The sequence below is a fragment of the Eleutherodactylus coqui genome, chromosome 6, assembly GCF_035609145.1.
Source record: "Eleutherodactylus coqui strain aEleCoq1 chromosome 6, aEleCoq1.hap1, whole genome shotgun sequence".
Classification (NCBI taxonomy): domain Eukaryota; kingdom Metazoa; phylum Chordata; class Amphibia; order Anura; family Eleutherodactylidae; genus Eleutherodactylus; species Eleutherodactylus coqui.
Window position 1 is genome coordinate 31,112,716 of NC_089842.1, and position 18,105 is coordinate 31,130,820.

The following is an 18,105-nucleotide window of genomic DNA, read 5'->3' on the forward strand; positions in this document are numbered from 1 at the left end:
ACACTATATAAGCAGACTGTACGCATTTCTCACAGACTATTAAGCTAAATTGTGGGCAAGAGCCTGGTGGTCACTCCCCTAACAATTTAGTTGGGCCAAAGCATAATCAGCAAGGCACATTCTAGTTAAGCACCACACTAGGTGGAACGAAGACCAATCACCGCCTGCGGGTGACACCACTGCCTCTTCTCCTGTGTTACATGCTGGCATTGCTGTCCAATCCCCCCAGGACACAGGCACGAGCCTGCATCCACAGCGTACTGAAATTTTTCCCAGTGCAGTGTTCATCTATCCTCATGCCACATGGAAGCTTGATAGCCACACCACCCTCATGTCTATTTATAAGTGCATATTGGATGAGAAGGAACAGGAGACACACACTGCAAAGGGTTGACAGGGCCTGGCAGCGACCCTCTTTGAAATTGTGGGCGATATCCCACAATGCTGATGAGAATTGCTGATAATTTAATGTATGACCATAATTCCAATCCCATAACAAAATTTTATGAGCCACAAATGTGGGCATGAAGGGGACTCAGGTGCCAGTACTTCTACACATCTCCATAATTCAACAACCCATTAGAAAACAAAAGATTTTTTTTACCCAGAGTGCAGGTGAACCCCTGAAAGATTTGTTTACCAAGAGAATAAATGAACCCCTGAAAGATTTGTTTACCAAGAGTATAGGCGAACCCCTGAAAATTTTTTGTACCAAGAGTATAGGTGAACCCCTAAAAGATTTGTATACCAAGAGTACAGGTGAACCCCTGAAAGATTTGTTTACCAAGAGTATAGATGAACCCCTGAAAGATTTGTTTACCAAGAGTATAGGCGAACCCCTGAAAAATGTTTGTACCAAGAGTATAGGCGAACCCCTAAAAGATTTGTATACCAAGAGTATAGGTGAACCCCTGAAAGATTTGTTTACCAAGAGTATAGGTGAACCCCTGAAAGATTTGTTTACCAAGAGTATATGTGAACCCCTGAAACATTTGTTTACCAAGAGTATAGGTGAACCCTTGAAAGATTTGTTTATTAAGGGTGCAGTTGAACCCCTGAAAGATTTTTTTACCAAGAGTGCATTTGAAACCCTGAAAGATTTGTTTACCAAGAGTATAGGCGAACCCCTAAAAGGATTTGTTTACCAAAAGTATAGGCAAACCCCTGAAAAATTTGTGTACCAAGAGTATAGGTGTACCCCAGAAAGATTTGTTTACTCAGAATGCAGGTGAACCTCTGAAATATTTTTTTAACATAGAGCTCATACTTGCTTAATGGGATTCAGGCGGCGGTTGACCGGCAGACAAGCTACTGCCTGTCCCAGCCTCTGCCTCCCCCTGATGGGCTTTTTATCAGTGCCTCAGGGAAAGACAGCATGTACTATGGGGAAATTAGAGTGGCCAAACCAGGACAATTCATTCTGTTTCTTCCCCTCTCCTCTTCCACCTCCAATACACGCTGAGAAACTGACCTGAGGGTAATCTGGCTATCAAGTGATGTATTGTCATCCCCCATCTCCTGTTCTATCCGCAAAGCGTTGGCCTTATGCTTAGCAGTGACCTTCTCAGCAGGCAAAGCAGCGGGATGGTTACGCTGATAATGGCCGAATCGCTGCTCACTATTTGTGTTGACTCCCCAAAGTCTCCTAACACCTGACAGATGTTAGCCATCCATGCCCACTCCTCTGTGAAGAAGTGTGAATGCTGACTACCACTCCAACGGAAATGTTGCAGCTGGTATTCAACAATGGCTCTACGCTGCTCTTAAACCCTGGCCAACATGTGCAAAGTTGAATTCTAGTGTGTGGGCACATTGCACAACAGTCAGTGAACTGACAGCTGGAAGCGCTGTTGCAGTGTCCTGAGGGTGGCAGCATCTGTGGTGGACTTTCTGAAATGTGCGCACATGCAACGCACCTTGCTGAGCAGCGCAGACAAATTAGGGTAGTTTTTAAGAAAGGGCTGAACCACCAGATTGAACACGTGAGCCAGGCATGGCACGTGTGTTAGTCTGCCAAGCTGCAGAGCTGCCACCAGGTTATGCCCATTGTCACACACGACCATGCCTGGTTGGAGGTTCAGAGGCGAAAGCCAGAGTTCGGTCTGCTCCGTCAAACCCTGTAACAGCTCTTAGGCGGTGTGCCTCTTGTCACTAAGCTCAGGAGTTTCAGCAGGGCCTGTTGACGCTTCCCTACGGCAGTGCTGCAGCGCCTCGAGCTACCGACTGAAGGTGACGTGCTCACAGATGGTAATTGAGAGGTGGAGGAGGAGGAGGAGGGGGCTTGGAGGAGGTGGCATAATAAGCTGGAAAAAAACATGACTGAGGTATGACTCCCAATCCTTGGTGCGGTTAGCACATGAGTGGACCCAGGGTTAGACTCTGTCCCAGCCTCCACCAGGTTAACCCAATGTGCCGTCAGGGAGATGTAGTATCCCTGCCCGCAGCACTTGTCCACGTGTCGGTGGTTAAGAGGACCTTCCCAGTAATCGCGTTGGTGAGGACACGGTTGATATTCTGTGACACATGCTGATGTAGGGCGGAGACAGCTGGAATGTAGGCCACAGCTGGAAAAATAGTGGCAACTGGGGACCAAGTAGCGAGGGACGTCCGCCACCATGAGGTTGGGGAAAGCCTCAGTTTCTACCAGCCTATATGGCAGCATCTCCAGGTTCAGCAGTTTGAAGATATGCACATTTAGCGATTGTACATGCGGGTGGATGACAGCATATTTGCGCTTCTCTCTGTTTGTGTTATGGACAGCTGAATGCTGCGCTGGGACACATTGGTGGAGGCAGTGAAGGACCGGGCAGGTGAAGGGGTGAATGCAGGGTGGAAGAAGCTCATGCCTGCGTCCTGGGAGGGGATTGCATCTCGGTGACAGCATGTGACACAGGGGAAGAGGCAGTGGTGTGACCCGCAGGCGGTGAATGGCCTTCGTTCCACCTCATCGGGTGCTTAGCTATCATATGCCTCAGCATGCTGGTGGTGGTCAAGCTCGTAGTGGTGGCTCCCCTACTGATCTTGGTGCAGTACAGGTTGCACACCACTGTTCGTCAGTCCTCCACACTCTCATTAAAAAAACCTCCAGACCTTTGAACACCTAGACCTCTGCACAGGAGCTTGCCACGAGCAGGTGCTGTGGGGAACAGTTGGGAGATTACTTACTCTGGCCCTGCTTCTCCCTCTGGCCACCCAACTGCCTTTTCCAACCTGTTCTGCTGCTGCGCTTGCCTCCCCCTCTTAAGCACTGTCTTCAGTTGGCTTACCAACCCAGGTTGGGTCAGCCACCTCATCATCCACCAGCTCTTACTCTGAACCCTCAGTCTACTCCTCCCTCAGACTTACTGCCCTAACAACAACCTCACTGACAGAAAACTGTGTCTCATCATCATCAACAAAGACCTCTTGAGACACTACGTGGAAGTTCCCACCTTCATCACCCTGAGACTGTGAAAGGTCCAAATTTTGTGCAACGGTCGCAACAAAATCCTCAGGTGGTTTATGAATAGAGATGAGCGAGCACCAAAATGCTCGGGTGCCTGTTACTCGGGACGAAATTTTCGCGATGCTCGAGGGTTCGTTTCGAGTAACGAACCCCATTGAAGTCAATGGGCGACCCGAGCATTTTTGTATATCGCCGATGCTCGCTAAGGTTTTCATTTGTGAAAATCGGGGCAATTCAAGAAAGTGAAGGGAACGACACAGCAACGGATAGGGCAGGCGAGGGGCTACATGTTGGGCTGCATCTGAAGTTCCCAGGTCCCACTATTAAGCCACAATAGCGGCAAGAGTGGGCCCCCCCCCCTGCACTGTCAGCATAAAGATCGTTCTCCTCTGCCACAGCAGTAACAGCTGTGGCAGAGAAGAACGATGTTAGCCCTTTGAATTCAATGGAGCCGGCAATACAGCAGGTTCCACTGAAAGCGTTGGGCTGCCGGCGATCGCGGGATGAATTGTCGGGAAGGGCTTAAATATAGAAGCCCTTCCCTGCAATTCATCCAGAAATGTGTTACAATAAAAATATATACCGTATATACCGGCGTATAAGGCGACGGGGCGTATAAGACGACCCCCCAACTGTCACCTTATACGCCGGGAATACAGCGGAGCAAAGAATAAAAATCATTACTCACTTCCCCGGGCGTTCTGCGGCACTGCTGCAGGCTGTCGCTCCCTCCTGGTCCCCGGCAGAGCATTGCTTTCGAAGGGCTTGAAATCCCCGCCTCCAGAAAACACACGTGCCTTCAGCCAATCACAGCCAATGACAATGATGTCATTGAATGACGTGTGAATTCAATGGGCAAACATTGTTCTTCTCTGCCACAGCTGTTACAGCTGTGGCAGAGAAGAATGATTTGTCTTGCCCCATTGAGCGCATATAGAGAAGAGAACAGGAATCGCAGATCGCAGATAGGTGCGATCTGCGATTTCTATGGCCCTAAGAAGGACCGTTGGGGTTCTTGAAGCCTAAAATCACTCCTAACGCTCTCCCTATAGCAGCTCCGGCATCAGCAGCACTTTCCCTGTACTATGTGAGAATGCATCTGTAGCGAGCCGCGGAAGGCGCCGATTTATATACTCGGGTGACACCTGATCTCCCCAGCCACTCACTGCAGGGGGGTGGTATAGGGCTTGAACGTCGCAGGGGGAAGTTGTAATGCCTTCCCTGTCTTTCTATTGCCCAGAAAAGCGCGCTAACGTCTCAGAGATGAAAGTGAAAGTAACTCGAACATCACGTGGTACTCGTCACAAGTAACGAGCATCTCGAACACCCTAATACTCGAACGAGTATCAAGCTCGGACGAGTACGCTCGCTCATCTCTATTTATGAACCATTGTTTGCCACTCAGGGAAGGGACCTGAGAACAGTTCCTGTGAGTATTCCTGTTCTGAATCTCTCCTTTTCCTGGAGTGAGCAGGCTGAGAGGAAGGAGGATCAGCGTGAGGATTCAGAGGTCCAATCTCTTGGCTAGTGTGAGTGGACTGCGTGGAAGACTGGGTGGTGTAAAAATTACTGGACGCGTTATCTGCTATCCACGTGATCACCTGATCGCACTGTTGTGGTTTTAACCCCTTGAGTGGCACGCCCGGAAATTTTCCGGACGAGCTCCACTGCTCATAGCGACATAGCCCGGAAGATTTCCAGGCTATGTATCACTATGGGAACTGCAGAGCACAATGCCACAAGCTGTGACAGTGTGCTCTGCCTGCACAGTCCCACAGAGAACAAAGCAAGGGCTTTGAAAAACCAGCAGAAGATATTGTCGATATGCCGGCAATCTCCTGCTTTGTTTACAGGTTGCCATAGAGACCATCGGCTTGTCAGAAGCAAGCCGATGGTCTCTGTGGCAGGGAGAGCTTGGTGCTTGGCTGTGAGAGGACAGCTAGGTACCTGCTCTTACAGCAGGGATCAGAGATAACCTCCGATCTCTGCTGTGTTAACCCTTTACTTGCGGCAGTCTATGTGACTGCAGCATGTAAAGGGCTGTCACTGCAGCATGTAAAGGGCTGTCACCATCGGACCCCCAGAATGTGATCAGGGGGTCCTGATGGGTCTCTGTAGAAGTCCCCTAAAGGGACAAAAAAAAAATTTAAAAAATTTAAAAAAAAAGGAAAAAAATTATAAAAACACTTGTCTCCCTTTACTTTGTAAAAAAAAAAAATATCAAAAATACAATCACACATGTGGTATCGATGCGTCGTAATGACCCAGAGAAGGAAGTTAATACATTATTTAACCCCTTAATGACATGGCCCCTTTTTTTCTTTTTTCCCCATTTCTTTTTTTCCTCCCCCCTGTTTAAAAAATCACAACTTGTCCCGCAAAAAACAAGCCCTTATATGGCCATGTCAATGGAAAAATGAAAAAGTTATGGCTCTTGAGACGCAACTGCAAAATTAGTTGAAAATCAATGATTAGACCATTTTAAAAAACCTGTCCTGGTGGGCACGACAGGGTGGTAGGAAACCCGCCACTCAAGGGGTTAATAATGGTATACCATGCAGACCGGAAAACTGTAAGATAAAGCTAGGGAGTGTAGATACGCGGCGATTTACTTCTCCCTCAGCAGCCGGCACTGTCTCACTCCGCCCAGGACCTCAGCCTCTGCCCACACCCTTATTCAGACTCTCATGTCCCTGTCCTCTTCCTCGACCCTTACCCCTAGTCTTGATCATGTTGTATAATGCACTGCGTGAAAATATTATGCAAACTGCAAGGTATTTGCATACACTATAGCAAAAAAAAGAAGACTGTGATAAATGCGTACAGACTGTTTAAATAGTGCAGATGGACAGGACACACTCTGGGGTATTTTGTGTACACTATAGCAAAAAAAAAAAAAACATGAGAAATGCGTACAGTCTGCTTTAATAGAGTGGATCGACAGGACACACACTAGGGTATTTTGCATACACTATAGCAAAAAAAAAACCTGATGAATGCGAACAGCATGGTTATATAGTGTGGATCAACAGGACACACACTGAGGTATTTTGCGTTCACTATAGCAAAAAAAGACTGTGATAAATGCGTATAGTCTGGTTATGTAGTGTGGATCAACAGGACATACACTGCGGTATTTTACGTACATTATAGCAAAAAGACCCTCTGAGAAATGCGTACGGTCTGCTTATATAGTGTGAATCAAGAGGAGACACAGTGGGGTATTTCGCATACACTATAGTAACACACCCCCTGATGAATGCGTACAGTCTAGAGATGAGCGAACGTACTCGTCCGAGCTTGATATTCGTGCGAATATTACGGTGTTCGGGATGCTCGTTACTCGTAACGAGTACCACGCGATGTTCCGGTTACTTTCAGTTTCCTCTCTGAGACGTTAGCGCGCTTTTCTGGCCAATTGAAAGACAGGGAAGATATTACAACTTCCCCCTGTGACGTTCAAGCCCTATACCACCCCCCTGCTGTGAGTGGCTGGCGAGATCAGGTGTCACCCGAGTATAAAAATCGGCCCCTCCCACGGCTCGCCACACATGCCTTGTGAGTTAGCTGAGGGACAGTGCTGCTGGTGCCTGAGCTGCTGTAGGGAGAGTGTTAGTAGTGAGTGTAGGCTTCAAGGACCCCAAAGGTCCTTCTTAGGGCCACATCTACCTGTGTGCAGGCTGCTGCTAGCAGTGGTTTTTTTTTTTTTTTTTCTCAAAATCGGCAGTGCAGAGCATTGTACCCGGCATTAGGGACAGAAGTGGTGCTTAGGCAGGGAGAGTGTTAGGAGTGAGTGTAGCCTTCAAGAACCTCAACGGTCCTTTCTAGGGCCAAATTTAACCGTGTGCAGTACTGTGCTGGCTGCTGTTAGCAGTGTTGCATTTTTTTTTCTTTCTAAAAATCGTCTGTGCAGAGCATTGCACCCTCCATTGATACTACAGGGACAGAATTGTGTAGGCAGGGCCACAACACAGTTATTGTTCATTGAATATCCGCAGTGGGGCCCTCCCTTTGCAAAAAAGCAGGGAAAAAATTATATTTGGCCTGCCTGTGTCAGTCCTAAGGTCTCCGTGTACGTGTGTGCTGCGTGGAGAACGTACAAAAATCAAACGCAACCAGCTACGGTTTACTGCAGGCTTGCGCCATTGTCTTTCCTGACTGGCAAATACCTGCTCTGCCAGAGTTAATAACTCTGCTACACTAAAGTTGTGTGACACTTTTTCAGGGCCACACCACAGTTATTAATTAAACGTATTGTTCATTGAATATTCGCAGTGGGGCCCTCCCTTTGCAAAAAAAGCAGGGAAAAAATTATATTTGGCCTGCCTGTGTCAGTCCTAAGGTCTCCGTGTACGTGTGTGCTGCGTGGAGAACGTACAAAAATCAAACGCAACCAGCTACGGTTTACTGCAGGCTTGCGCCATTGTCTTTCCTGACTGGCAAATACCTGCTCTGCCAGAGTTAATAACTCTGCTACACTAAAGTTGTGTGAAACATTTTCAGGGCCACACCACAGTTATTAATTAAACGTATTGTTCATTGAATATCCGCAGTGGGGCCCTCCCTTTGCAAAAAAGCAGGGAAAAAATTATATTTGGCCTGCCTGTGTCAGTCCTAAGGTCTCCGTGTACGTGTGTGCTGCGTGGAGAACGTACAAAAATCAAACGCAACCAGCTACGGTTTACTGCAGGCTTGCGCCATTGTCTTTCCTGACTGGCAAATACCTGCTCTGCCAGAGTTAATAACTCTGCTACACTAAAGTTGTGTGACACTTTTTCAGGGCCACACCACAGTTATTAATTAAACGTATTGTTCATTGAATATCCGCAGTGGGGCCCTCCCTTTGCAAAAAAGCAGGGAAAAAATTATATTTGGCCTGCCTGTGTCAGTCCTAAGGTCTCCGTGTACGTGTGTGCTGCGTGGAGAACGTACAAAAATCAAACGCAACCAGCTACGGTTTACTGCAGGCTTGCGCCATTGTCTTTCCTGACTGGCAAATACCTGCTCTGCCAGAGTTAATAACTCTGCTACACTAAAGTTGTGTGAAACTTTTTCAGGGCCACACCACAGTTATTAATTAAACGTATTGTTCATTGAATATCCGCAGTGGGGCCCTCCCTTTGCAAAAAAGCAGGGAAAAAATTATATTTGGCCTGCCTGTGTCAGTCCTAAGGTCTCCGTGTACGTGTGTGCTGCGTGGACAACGTACAAAAATCAAACGCAACCAGCTACGGTTTACTGCAGGCTTGCGCCATTGTCTTTCCTGACTGGCAAATACCTGCTCTGCCAGAGTTAATAACTCTGCTACACTAAAGTTGTGTGACACTTTTTCAGGGCCACACCACAGTTATTAATTAAACGTATTGTTCATTGAATATCCGCAGTGGGGCCTTCCCTTTGCAAAAAAGCAGGGAAAAAATTATATTTGGCCTGCAGGCTTGCGCCAATTTATTTCCTGCCTGGGAAATCAAATCACTGGTAATACAGCATGCTGAGGGGTAGGGGTAGGCCTAGAGGACGTGGACGCGGCCGAGGACGCGGAGGGCCAAGTGAGGGTGTGGGCACAGGCCGAGCTCCTGATCCAGGTGTGTCGCAGCCGACTGCTGCGCGATTAGGAGAGAGGCACGTTTCTGGCGTCCCCACATTCATCGCCCAATTAATGGGTCCACGCGGGAGACCTTTATTAGAAAATGAGCAGTGTGAGCAGGTCCTGTCCTGGATGGCAGAAAGTGCTTCGAGCAAGCAATCATCCACCCAGAGTTCTGCGCCGTCCAGTGCTGCAAATCCGAATCCTCTGTCTGCTGCTCCTCCTTCCTCCCAGCCTCCTCACTCCACTACAATGACACATGCTCAGGAGCGGGAACACTCCCAGGAACTTTTCTCGGGCCCCTGCTCAGATTGGGCAGCAGTGGTTCCTCTACCACCAGAGGAGTTTATCGTAACTGATGCCCAACCATTGGAAAGTTCCCGGGGTGCAGGGGATGAGGCTGGGGACTTCCGGCAACTGTCTCAAGACCTTTCAGTGGGTGAGGAGGACGATGACGATGAGACACAGTTGTCTTGCAGTGAGGTAGTAGTAAGGGCAGTAAGTCCGAGGGAGCAGCGCACAGAGGATTCGGAGGAAGAGCAGCAGGACGATGAGGTGACTGACCCCACCTGGTGTGCAACGCCTACACAGGACAGGTCTTCAGAGGGGGAGGCACGGGCAGCAGCAGGGCAGGTTGCAAGAGGCAGTGCGGTGGCCAGGGGTAGAGGCAGGGCCAGACCGAATAATCCACCAAGTGTTTCCCAAAGCGCCCCCTCGTGCCATGCCACCCTGCAGAGGCCGAGGTGCTCTAAGATCTGGCAGTTTTTCACAGAGACGCCTGACGACCGACGAACAGTGGTGTACAACCTTTGTCGCGCCAAGATCAGCTGGGGAGCCACCACCAACAGCCTGACCACCACCAGCATGCGCAGACATATGATGGCCAAGCACCCCACAAGGTGGAACGAAGGCCGTTCACCGCCTCCGGTTTGCACCGCTGCCTCTCCCCCTGTGCCCCAACCTGCCACTGAGATACAACCCCCCTCTCAGGACACAGGCACGACCGTCTCATGGCCTGCACCCACACCCTCACCTCCGCTGTCCTCGGCCCAATCCAGCAATGTCTCGCACCGCACCGTCCAGCCGTCGCTAGCGCAAGTGTTGGAGCGCAAGCGCAAGTACGCCGCCACGCACCCGCACGCTCAATCGTTAACCGTCCACATAGCCAAATTTATCAGCCTTGAGATGCTGCCGTATAGGGTTGTGGAAACGGAGTCCTTCAAAGCTATGATGGCGGCGGCGGCCCCGCGCTACTCAGTTCCCAGTCGCCACTACTTTTCCCGATGTGCCGTCCCAGCCCTGCACGACCACGACTCCCGTAACATTGTACGCGCCCTCACCAATGCGGTTAGTGGCAAGGTCCACTTAACTACGGACACGTGGACAAGCACAGGCGGGCAGGGCCACTACATCTCCCTGACGGCACATTGGGTGAATTTAGTGGAGGCTGGGACAGAGTCAGAGCCTGGGACCGCTCACGTCCTACCCACCCCCAGAATTGCGGGCCCCAGCTCGGTGGTGGTATGTTCGGCGGTGTATGCTTCTTCCACTAAAGCACCCTCCTCCTCCTCCTCAACCTCTGTCTCGCAATCTAGATGTGTCAGCAGCAGCAGGACGTCGCCAGCAGTCGGTGTCGCGCGGCGTGGCAGCACAGCGGTGGGCAAGCGTCAGCAGGCCGTGCTGAAACTACTCCGCTTAGGAGATAGGAGGCACACGGCCCACGAACTGCTGTAGGGTCTGACAGAGCAGACCGACCGTTGGCTTGCGCCGCTGAGCGTCCAACCGGGCATGGTCGTGTGTGACAACGGCCGTAACCTGGTGGCGGCTCTGCAGCTCGGCAGCCTCACGCACGTGCCATGCCTGGCCCACGTCTTTAATTTGGTGGTTCAGCGCTTTCTGAAAAGCTACCCACGCTTGTCAGACCTGCTCGTAAAGGTGCACCGGCTCGGCGCACATTTCCGCAAGTCCCACACGGACGCTGCCACCCTGCGCACCCTGCAACATCGCTTTAATCTGCCAATGCACCGACTGCTGTGCGACGTGCCCACACGGTGGAACTCTATGCTCCACATGTTGGCCAGACTCTATGAGCAGCGTAGAGCTATAGTGGAATACCAACTCCAACATGGGCGGCGCAGTGGGAGTCAGCCTCCTCAATTCTTTTCAGAAGAGTGGGCCTGGTTGGCAGACATCTGCCAGGTCCTTCGAAACTTTGAGCAGTCTACCCAGGTGGTGAGCGGCGATGCTGCAATCATTAGCGTCACCATTCCTCTGCTATGCATCTTGAGAACTTCCCTGCAAACCATAAAGGCAGACGCTTTGCGCTCGGAAACCGAGCCGGGGGAAGACAGTATGTCGCTGGATAGTCAGAGCACCCTCCTGTCTATATCTCAGCGTGTTCAGGAGGAGGAGGAGGAGCATGAGGAGGATGAGGAGGAGGGGGAAGAGACAGCTTGGCCCACTGCTGACCGTACCCATGCTGCTTGCCTGTCATCATTTCAGCGTGTATGGCCTGAGGAGGAGGAGGAGGAGGATCCTGAAAGTGATCTTCCTAGTGCGGACAGCCATGTGTTGCATACAGGTACCCTGGCACACATGGCTGACTTCATGTTAGGATGCCTTTCTCGTGACCCTCGCATTCAACGCATTCTGGCCACTACGGATTACTGGGTGTACACACTGCTCGACCCACGGTATAAGGAGAACCTTCCCACTCTCATTCCCGAAGAGGAAAGGGGTTCGAGAGTGTTGCTATACCACAGGACCCTGGCGGACAAGCTGATGGTAAAATTCCCATCCGACAGCGGTAGTGGCAGAAAGCGCAGTTCCGAGGGCCAGGTAGCAGGGGAGGTGCGTAGATCGAGCAGCATGTACAGCCCAGGCAGTGCAACAGTCTTTAAGGGCCTGGCCAGCTTTATGGCTCCCCACCAAGACTGTGTCACCGCTCCCCAGTCAAGGCTGAGTCGGCGGGAGCACTGTAAAAGGATGGTGAGGGAGTACGTAGCCGATCGCACGGCCATCCTCGGTGACGCCTCTGCCCCCTACAACTACTGGGTGTCGAAGCTGGACACGTGGCCTGAACTAGCGCTGTATGCCCTGGAGGTGCTTGCTTGTCCTGCGGCTAGCGTCTTGTCGGAGAGGGTGTTTAGTGCGGCTGGGGGAATCATCACAGATAAGCGTACCCGCCTGTCAACCGACAGTGCCGACAGGCTAACACTCATCAAGATGAACAAAGCCTGGATTTCCCCAGACTTCTCTTCTCCACCAGCGGACAGCAGCGATACGTAAGCAATACGTAGGCTGCACCCGCGGATGGAAGCTACGTTCTCTCTCACCATCCAAAACGGGGACATTTCTGCTTCATCAATCTGTGTCTAATATTCCTCCTCCTCCTCCTGCTCCTCCTCCTGAAACCTCACGTAATCACGCTGAACGGGCAATTTTTCTTAGGGCCACAAGGCTCAGTCAAATAATTTTTCTAAACAATTTTTATATGTTTCAATGCTCTTACAAGCGATGAAACTTTAACTTGAACCAATTTTTCATTAAACTGGGCTGCCTTCAGGCCTAGTTACCACTTAAGCCACATTAACCAAAGCGATTAATGGGTTTCACCTGCCATCTTGGTTGGGCATGGCCAATTTTTTATGAGGTACATTAGTACTGTTGGTACACCAATTTTTTGGGGCCCTCACCTACAGTGTAATCATAGCAATTTGTATGTTCTTTGCCTGCACTCATGGTACAGAAGTGTGTGTGGGGTTGGCCTACACTTTAGCTACATAAATGTAATTTGGGCCTTGGCTATACTGCAGCTACTGAAATGGAACTAAGACTGCGCTCCCACTATACTGCTACTTCGGAATTGTTACTGGGGCCTGTCTTGAGTGCTACTATTGCTGACATGGAACGAAGACTGCGCTCCTCCTATAATGCTGCTAGTGATATGTTAGTGGGGCCTGTCCTAATGCTACGGCTGAAATGTTACGAATTCTGGGCTCTGCCTATACCGCTGCTAATGGTATGTCTCTGGGGTGTGGAAACAGAGGCTTCCCAAAGACATGATGGCGGCGAGGCCATTTCCCACCAACGCGGTTACTGTTAAGGTGCATATAACCACGGACACGTGGAGAGGACACGTAGTGCCTCAAAAACATCCCCCTCCTCCTCCAACAGGGAAAACATTCTTGGCAAATGCCTTTGCATTGGTTCGTCTGGTGGCAGTCCAAGAATTTCACCTTTACCGACACTACAAGAGAGCCCCCCCCACCATCCCCCCGCCACGGCCCACTTAATCCTGGCCACATTCCGAAAACCAACAAAATAAAACCGCGCTACTATGTCCGCAGTCACCACCACATTACCACCAACGCGGTTACTGTTAAGGTACATATTACCAGTCTGACTGGGGCATGCAGACACCTTGACAGAGTGAATAGTGTGTGGCACATAGGTTCCCCATTGCTATGCCCACGTGTGCAGCTCCTGATGGCGGTGGCACAGGATTATATTTCTCATTGCTTCTGTACAGCATTGTGGGCTAAAGAGGGTCGCTGCCTAGCCGTGCCAACCCCTCTGCAGTGTGTGCCTGCGGTTCCTCCTCATGGCAGACGCACTTCTAAATAGACATGAGGGTGGTGTGGCATGAGGGCAGCTGAAGGCTGCGCAGGGACACTTTGGTGTGCGCTGTGGGGGGGAGGGGGCGGTTGGTCAGCATGTAACCCAGGAGAAGTGGCAGCGGAGTGTCATCCAGGCAGTGATTGTGCTTTGTTGTAGCTAGTGTGGTGCTTAGCAAAGGTATGCCATGCTAATGAGGTCTTTTCAGAAGTAAAAGTTTTTGGGAGGGGGGGGGGGGCACTCTTGCCGCTATTGTGGCTTAATAGTGGGACCTGTGAACTTGAGATGCAGCCCAACACGTAGCCCCTCGCCTGCCCTATTCGTTGCTGTGTCGTTCCCATCACTTTCTTGAATTGCCCAGATTTTCACACATGAAAACCTTAGCGAGCATCAGCGAAATACAAAAATGCTCGGGTCGCCCATTGACTTCAATGGGGTTCGTTATTCGAAACGAACCCTCGAGCATCGCGAAAAGTTCGTTCCGAGTAACGAGCACCCGAGCATTTTGGTGCTCGCTCATCTCTAGTACAGTCTGCTTATATAGTGTGAATCGACAGGACACACACTGGAGTATTTTGCGTACACTATAGGAAAAAAAAAGACCGCGAGAAATGCGTACAGTCTGCTTCTATAGTGTGGATCGACAGGACGCACACTGGGGTATTTTGCGTACACCATAGAAAAAAAAAGACCAAAAATGGAGACAAAAGTGGAGTTGTAGTCCTTAAAAGGACTGTTGGGTTCTTTTAAGATAGTTCCCTGCCTAAATGCTTTCCCTCATTAACAGCAGCTCTGTCCCTCAGCTAATCCAGCCTCTGTGTGAGGCGAGCATCAGTTGACCTGAGTTTTTATGATCCCAAGTCACCTATTCCGGCCAGCCAATCACCGTTTTAGACGTGCACAGAGTTTAACATCATAGCAGGAGGTGCCACAGCCTTCCCTGCATGTTCATTGGCTTAAAAAAGCTGCTAAACATGTGGGTAGGAGAGGGTGAAAGTAACGAATACTCTCGAGCATGGTAATGCTCGAACGAGCATCAAGCTCGGATGAGCATGCTCGCTTATCTCTATTCACCTCATGTCCGGCCACCTGCTCAAACACACAGAATACAATGCCCAAGGAAGGACCCTGAGAGGTTTGAAAGCTTGCAATATCATATACTTTTGTTAGCCATTAAAAGCTATAATTTCTTCAAGATTACTTTGTTTCTCTTGCTGGGAACAATCACATTTTGTTCACACCAACACACACTGAACAGGACTGTTCACCACAAGTCTGGCTACCTGCTCAGACACACAGAACATGCCACTATTCACACCTACAGACAAACATGCATAAATGCAAACACAAGGGTACTGGGAGGGAAATGAGAAAACCAGCAACCTCTGGAATTTATGTGCAGCAGACCGATGGTGATTGGCTGACAGGATAACTTCATACCCAGCCAATTCAATTATCCCACACCTGTGGCAGTGTACTCCTGAAAACCCATAAAACTACAGGTCCCAGGAGCACAACGTGACACCAAGGCCAGGATTTCACTGCCAACCTTGTGGGGTTTTTTTGTATAGCAGTGTGCAGCGTATACAGAGAATGAAGAGATTGAGTAAAAACATCCAGGGAACAGATATCCTGTGGGCAAAAACAACTCATCGCCAAAATGGGCCAGAAGAGGATGTCAAGAATTATTCTGATGAACAGGTGCAGCACAGTCAAGAGCAGCCAAAAACAATACTGGTGCTCCAACGAACCTGTCCAAATGCGAAACTCACCGTTCTTTAGCACGGGTGGACTATAACAGCAGATGACAAGTTCCAGCGCCAATTTGTCTATGAGAAACAGAAAGGCAGGACTCCAGGGTGTAAATGAGAATGTTATTACTTAGCAGTGGAAAAACATCACCTGGTCAGATGAATCCAGATTTCTGTTGCACCGTGCTGATGAGAAGTCAGAATTTGCTGCAAGCAGCATGAATCAATGAACCTTTCCTGTCAGCTATTCAGAGTCTGTCAGCACCTCTATCTAATTTGGGCAACTACAAGAAGCTTTCTGTCTGTGTGGGCTAATCTTCCTACAGAATGGTTTAAGCACCTTGTGAAATCTACAACATTAGGAATAGCTGTGGTTTTCAAGGTCTCTGTTGATAGGTCAGAGACTGCTTGCATTGAGTAGATCTTTTTCTGAAGGACCTCTTGTGTCTGTGTATTGCATGGAAGATCACTGATTTCTTTCTACTGTATAGAGAAGGTGACCAAGACATGTCCTGATTGTGATGTTAATAGCCTCTAACAGAGGGGCAACCGCTTCATCACTTAGGCCGCCTGCAGACGAGCGGGTCGGATCCGGCGGCGAGGATTCTCGCCGCGCGATCCGACCCGAGCGCCTGCAGGGACGAGCTCGTACTCACCCGTGCCCGGCGGCCCCGGCTCTTTAATGTGCCGGCTCCTGGGAAGTCGGCACATGCGCAGACCGGAGCCGGAGGCCGGGTGAGTGACGTTTCTGTGCGAGGCTCTGCGAGCCCCGCACAGAAATAGGGCATGCCGCGGTTTGTTTGCCGCGCGAAATTTCGCGCGGCCAAACCACGGCCGTCTGCATAGGAGTGCATATTGTAATGCACTCCTATGCAGGCTTTCAGTGGCGGAAATCCCGCGGGAAATCCTGCCGCGGGATTTCCGCCCGTGTGCAGGCGGCCTTAGAAGGGTGGGTGATGAAGGTTCTTCATTGGGTTTATGTGCTATGAAGACAAGTCCTCTTTTTATTTCTTTCTCCTGTTCTCTTTTAGTCCCAACAAAAAGCTCTATCCCCAATGGAGTGATCTGCCAAACCTGCATTTCTAACCAATCTACTTGGTGTTACACCTCAGATACTATCCAATGTACAGCAGATGAGAATATGTGTCTTCTCCAGACAACAGAAATAACAGGTTTCAATAACTCATTTTTTACTTCACTTTATTGAGAACCTTTGACTATGATTGATCTCTACATAAGATTTCTTACCAGTATTAAACTAGTTAACTAAATAGTCCTCGACTGCCCATTTGGGGGCCAGTAAAAGTATTAGCTGTTACAGTATGGCCAGTTGAAGAAAAATGTTTTCCATTTTCACATGCAAACATCTTCTGGCTTATAGGGTTTTTAAGCGGGGTAGAAAACATACTTGATAAACCCCATTTATAAAAGACATCAGAAAATCGCAGCAAAGCTTTATTTCCAGGATAATTTATAAGGTCTCATCTTGTGGTACATAAAATCTTTGTCTATCTTTTCAGGATTATTCTCGGGAGCCATGCGAGGATGCGCAACAAAGTCCATCTGTGATCTTGGCAGCCAGTCCTATAACACTGGAGAATTAACAATAGAAGTTACATTTACCTGCACCAGTGGCGGCATAAGTGCCCATAAAGTCGTCCTGACTCCAGCCATTCTGTGTCTTCTACTGCTGAAATTGTTTCTCTAACAGTTGTAAGGGATCCTGAAACTAGAGAAGTTTACAGGATGGAATATTTTATAGGGTTCCTTTCTGTTGTCAGGTTTTTGTTTCCAATAATCTGCCAAATATCTTAGCTAATACATTAACCCTTTCCAATCCAATTTGTATCCCGGTTTTCCTAGGGGGCCTACTCTCTTTCTGCCGTTATACACTGGCGCTATCTGCTGGCTAAAGCCAGTACTGCGTGAGGTGACACATTGGATAGGCTCCGACAGCAGAGAGGCAGGCAATATACAGTAAGAGAACCCCGACGGACTTCTTCCAACATCGGAGCTGTACAGCTTTAAATCATAATGTCTTCAGACGTCAGACAGTGAATTGGAAAGGGTTAATAAACACTCCTTTGCTGTATTTATTGCATTTTATTCTCTAATTTTACTCTTTCTTCTCAAATGGCTTCCATTGATAATTCAATAATAATTTGTAAAAATACCCCTCTCCGACGTCCACAAAAAAAAATTACATTTTCTTCTTCATCTCCCTAATTTCATTTTAGTCTTAAATAGAAGACAATTGTAAATACTGGAAAAGAAAACATCTTCACTAGAGATGAGCGAGTACCCAAATGCTCGGGTCCACGTTATTCAAGTCAAGCTTTTTGTAAAATTCGAGATCTCTACTCGAATAACGAACCCCATTGACCACAATGTGAGACTCAAGCATTTTTCTATGTGGGACGCCGGGTGCCGAGCTTTCTTTTTTTTTTTCTAGGTTCGTCTCTCTCTCTCTCTCTCTCTCTCTCTCCCCTGCCTGCCAGACAAAAAATTTGCCATTGACGCACACTTCCACGGCAGGGAGGGGCCAAAATAGGCACGTCACAGCAGGGAGGAGCCAAAAACTGGGGCGGGGTCGAACACGGCTTGATGCTCGTCCGAGTAATGAGCACCATCGAGTACGCTAATACTCGAATGAGCATCAAGCTCGGCAGAGTATGTTCGATCAACTCGTGTCTTAACCCCTTAAT

At 49.2% G+C, this 18,105-nt stretch overlaps 1 protein-coding gene across 1 annotated transcript in view; it reads left to right on the forward strand.

Annotated features, from left to right (window-relative positions):
• The window catches only part of LOC136632005 (phospholipase A2 inhibitor 25 kDa subunit-like), a 29,475-nt gene extending 11,606 nt beyond the window's left edge, over window positions 1–17,869 (forward strand). Inside the window, exons 3-4 of the mRNA XM_066606538.1 lie at window positions 16,432–16,572; window positions 16,921–17,869. Of these exons, the coding sequence (XP_066462635.1) occupies window positions 16,432–16,572; window positions 16,921–17,108 (329 nt within the window). The 3' untranslated portion in view covers window positions 17,109–17,869. The remainder of the gene's footprint in view (window positions 1–16,431; window positions 16,573–16,920) is intronic.
• The last annotated feature ends 236 nt before the right edge of the window (window positions 17,870–18,105 follow it).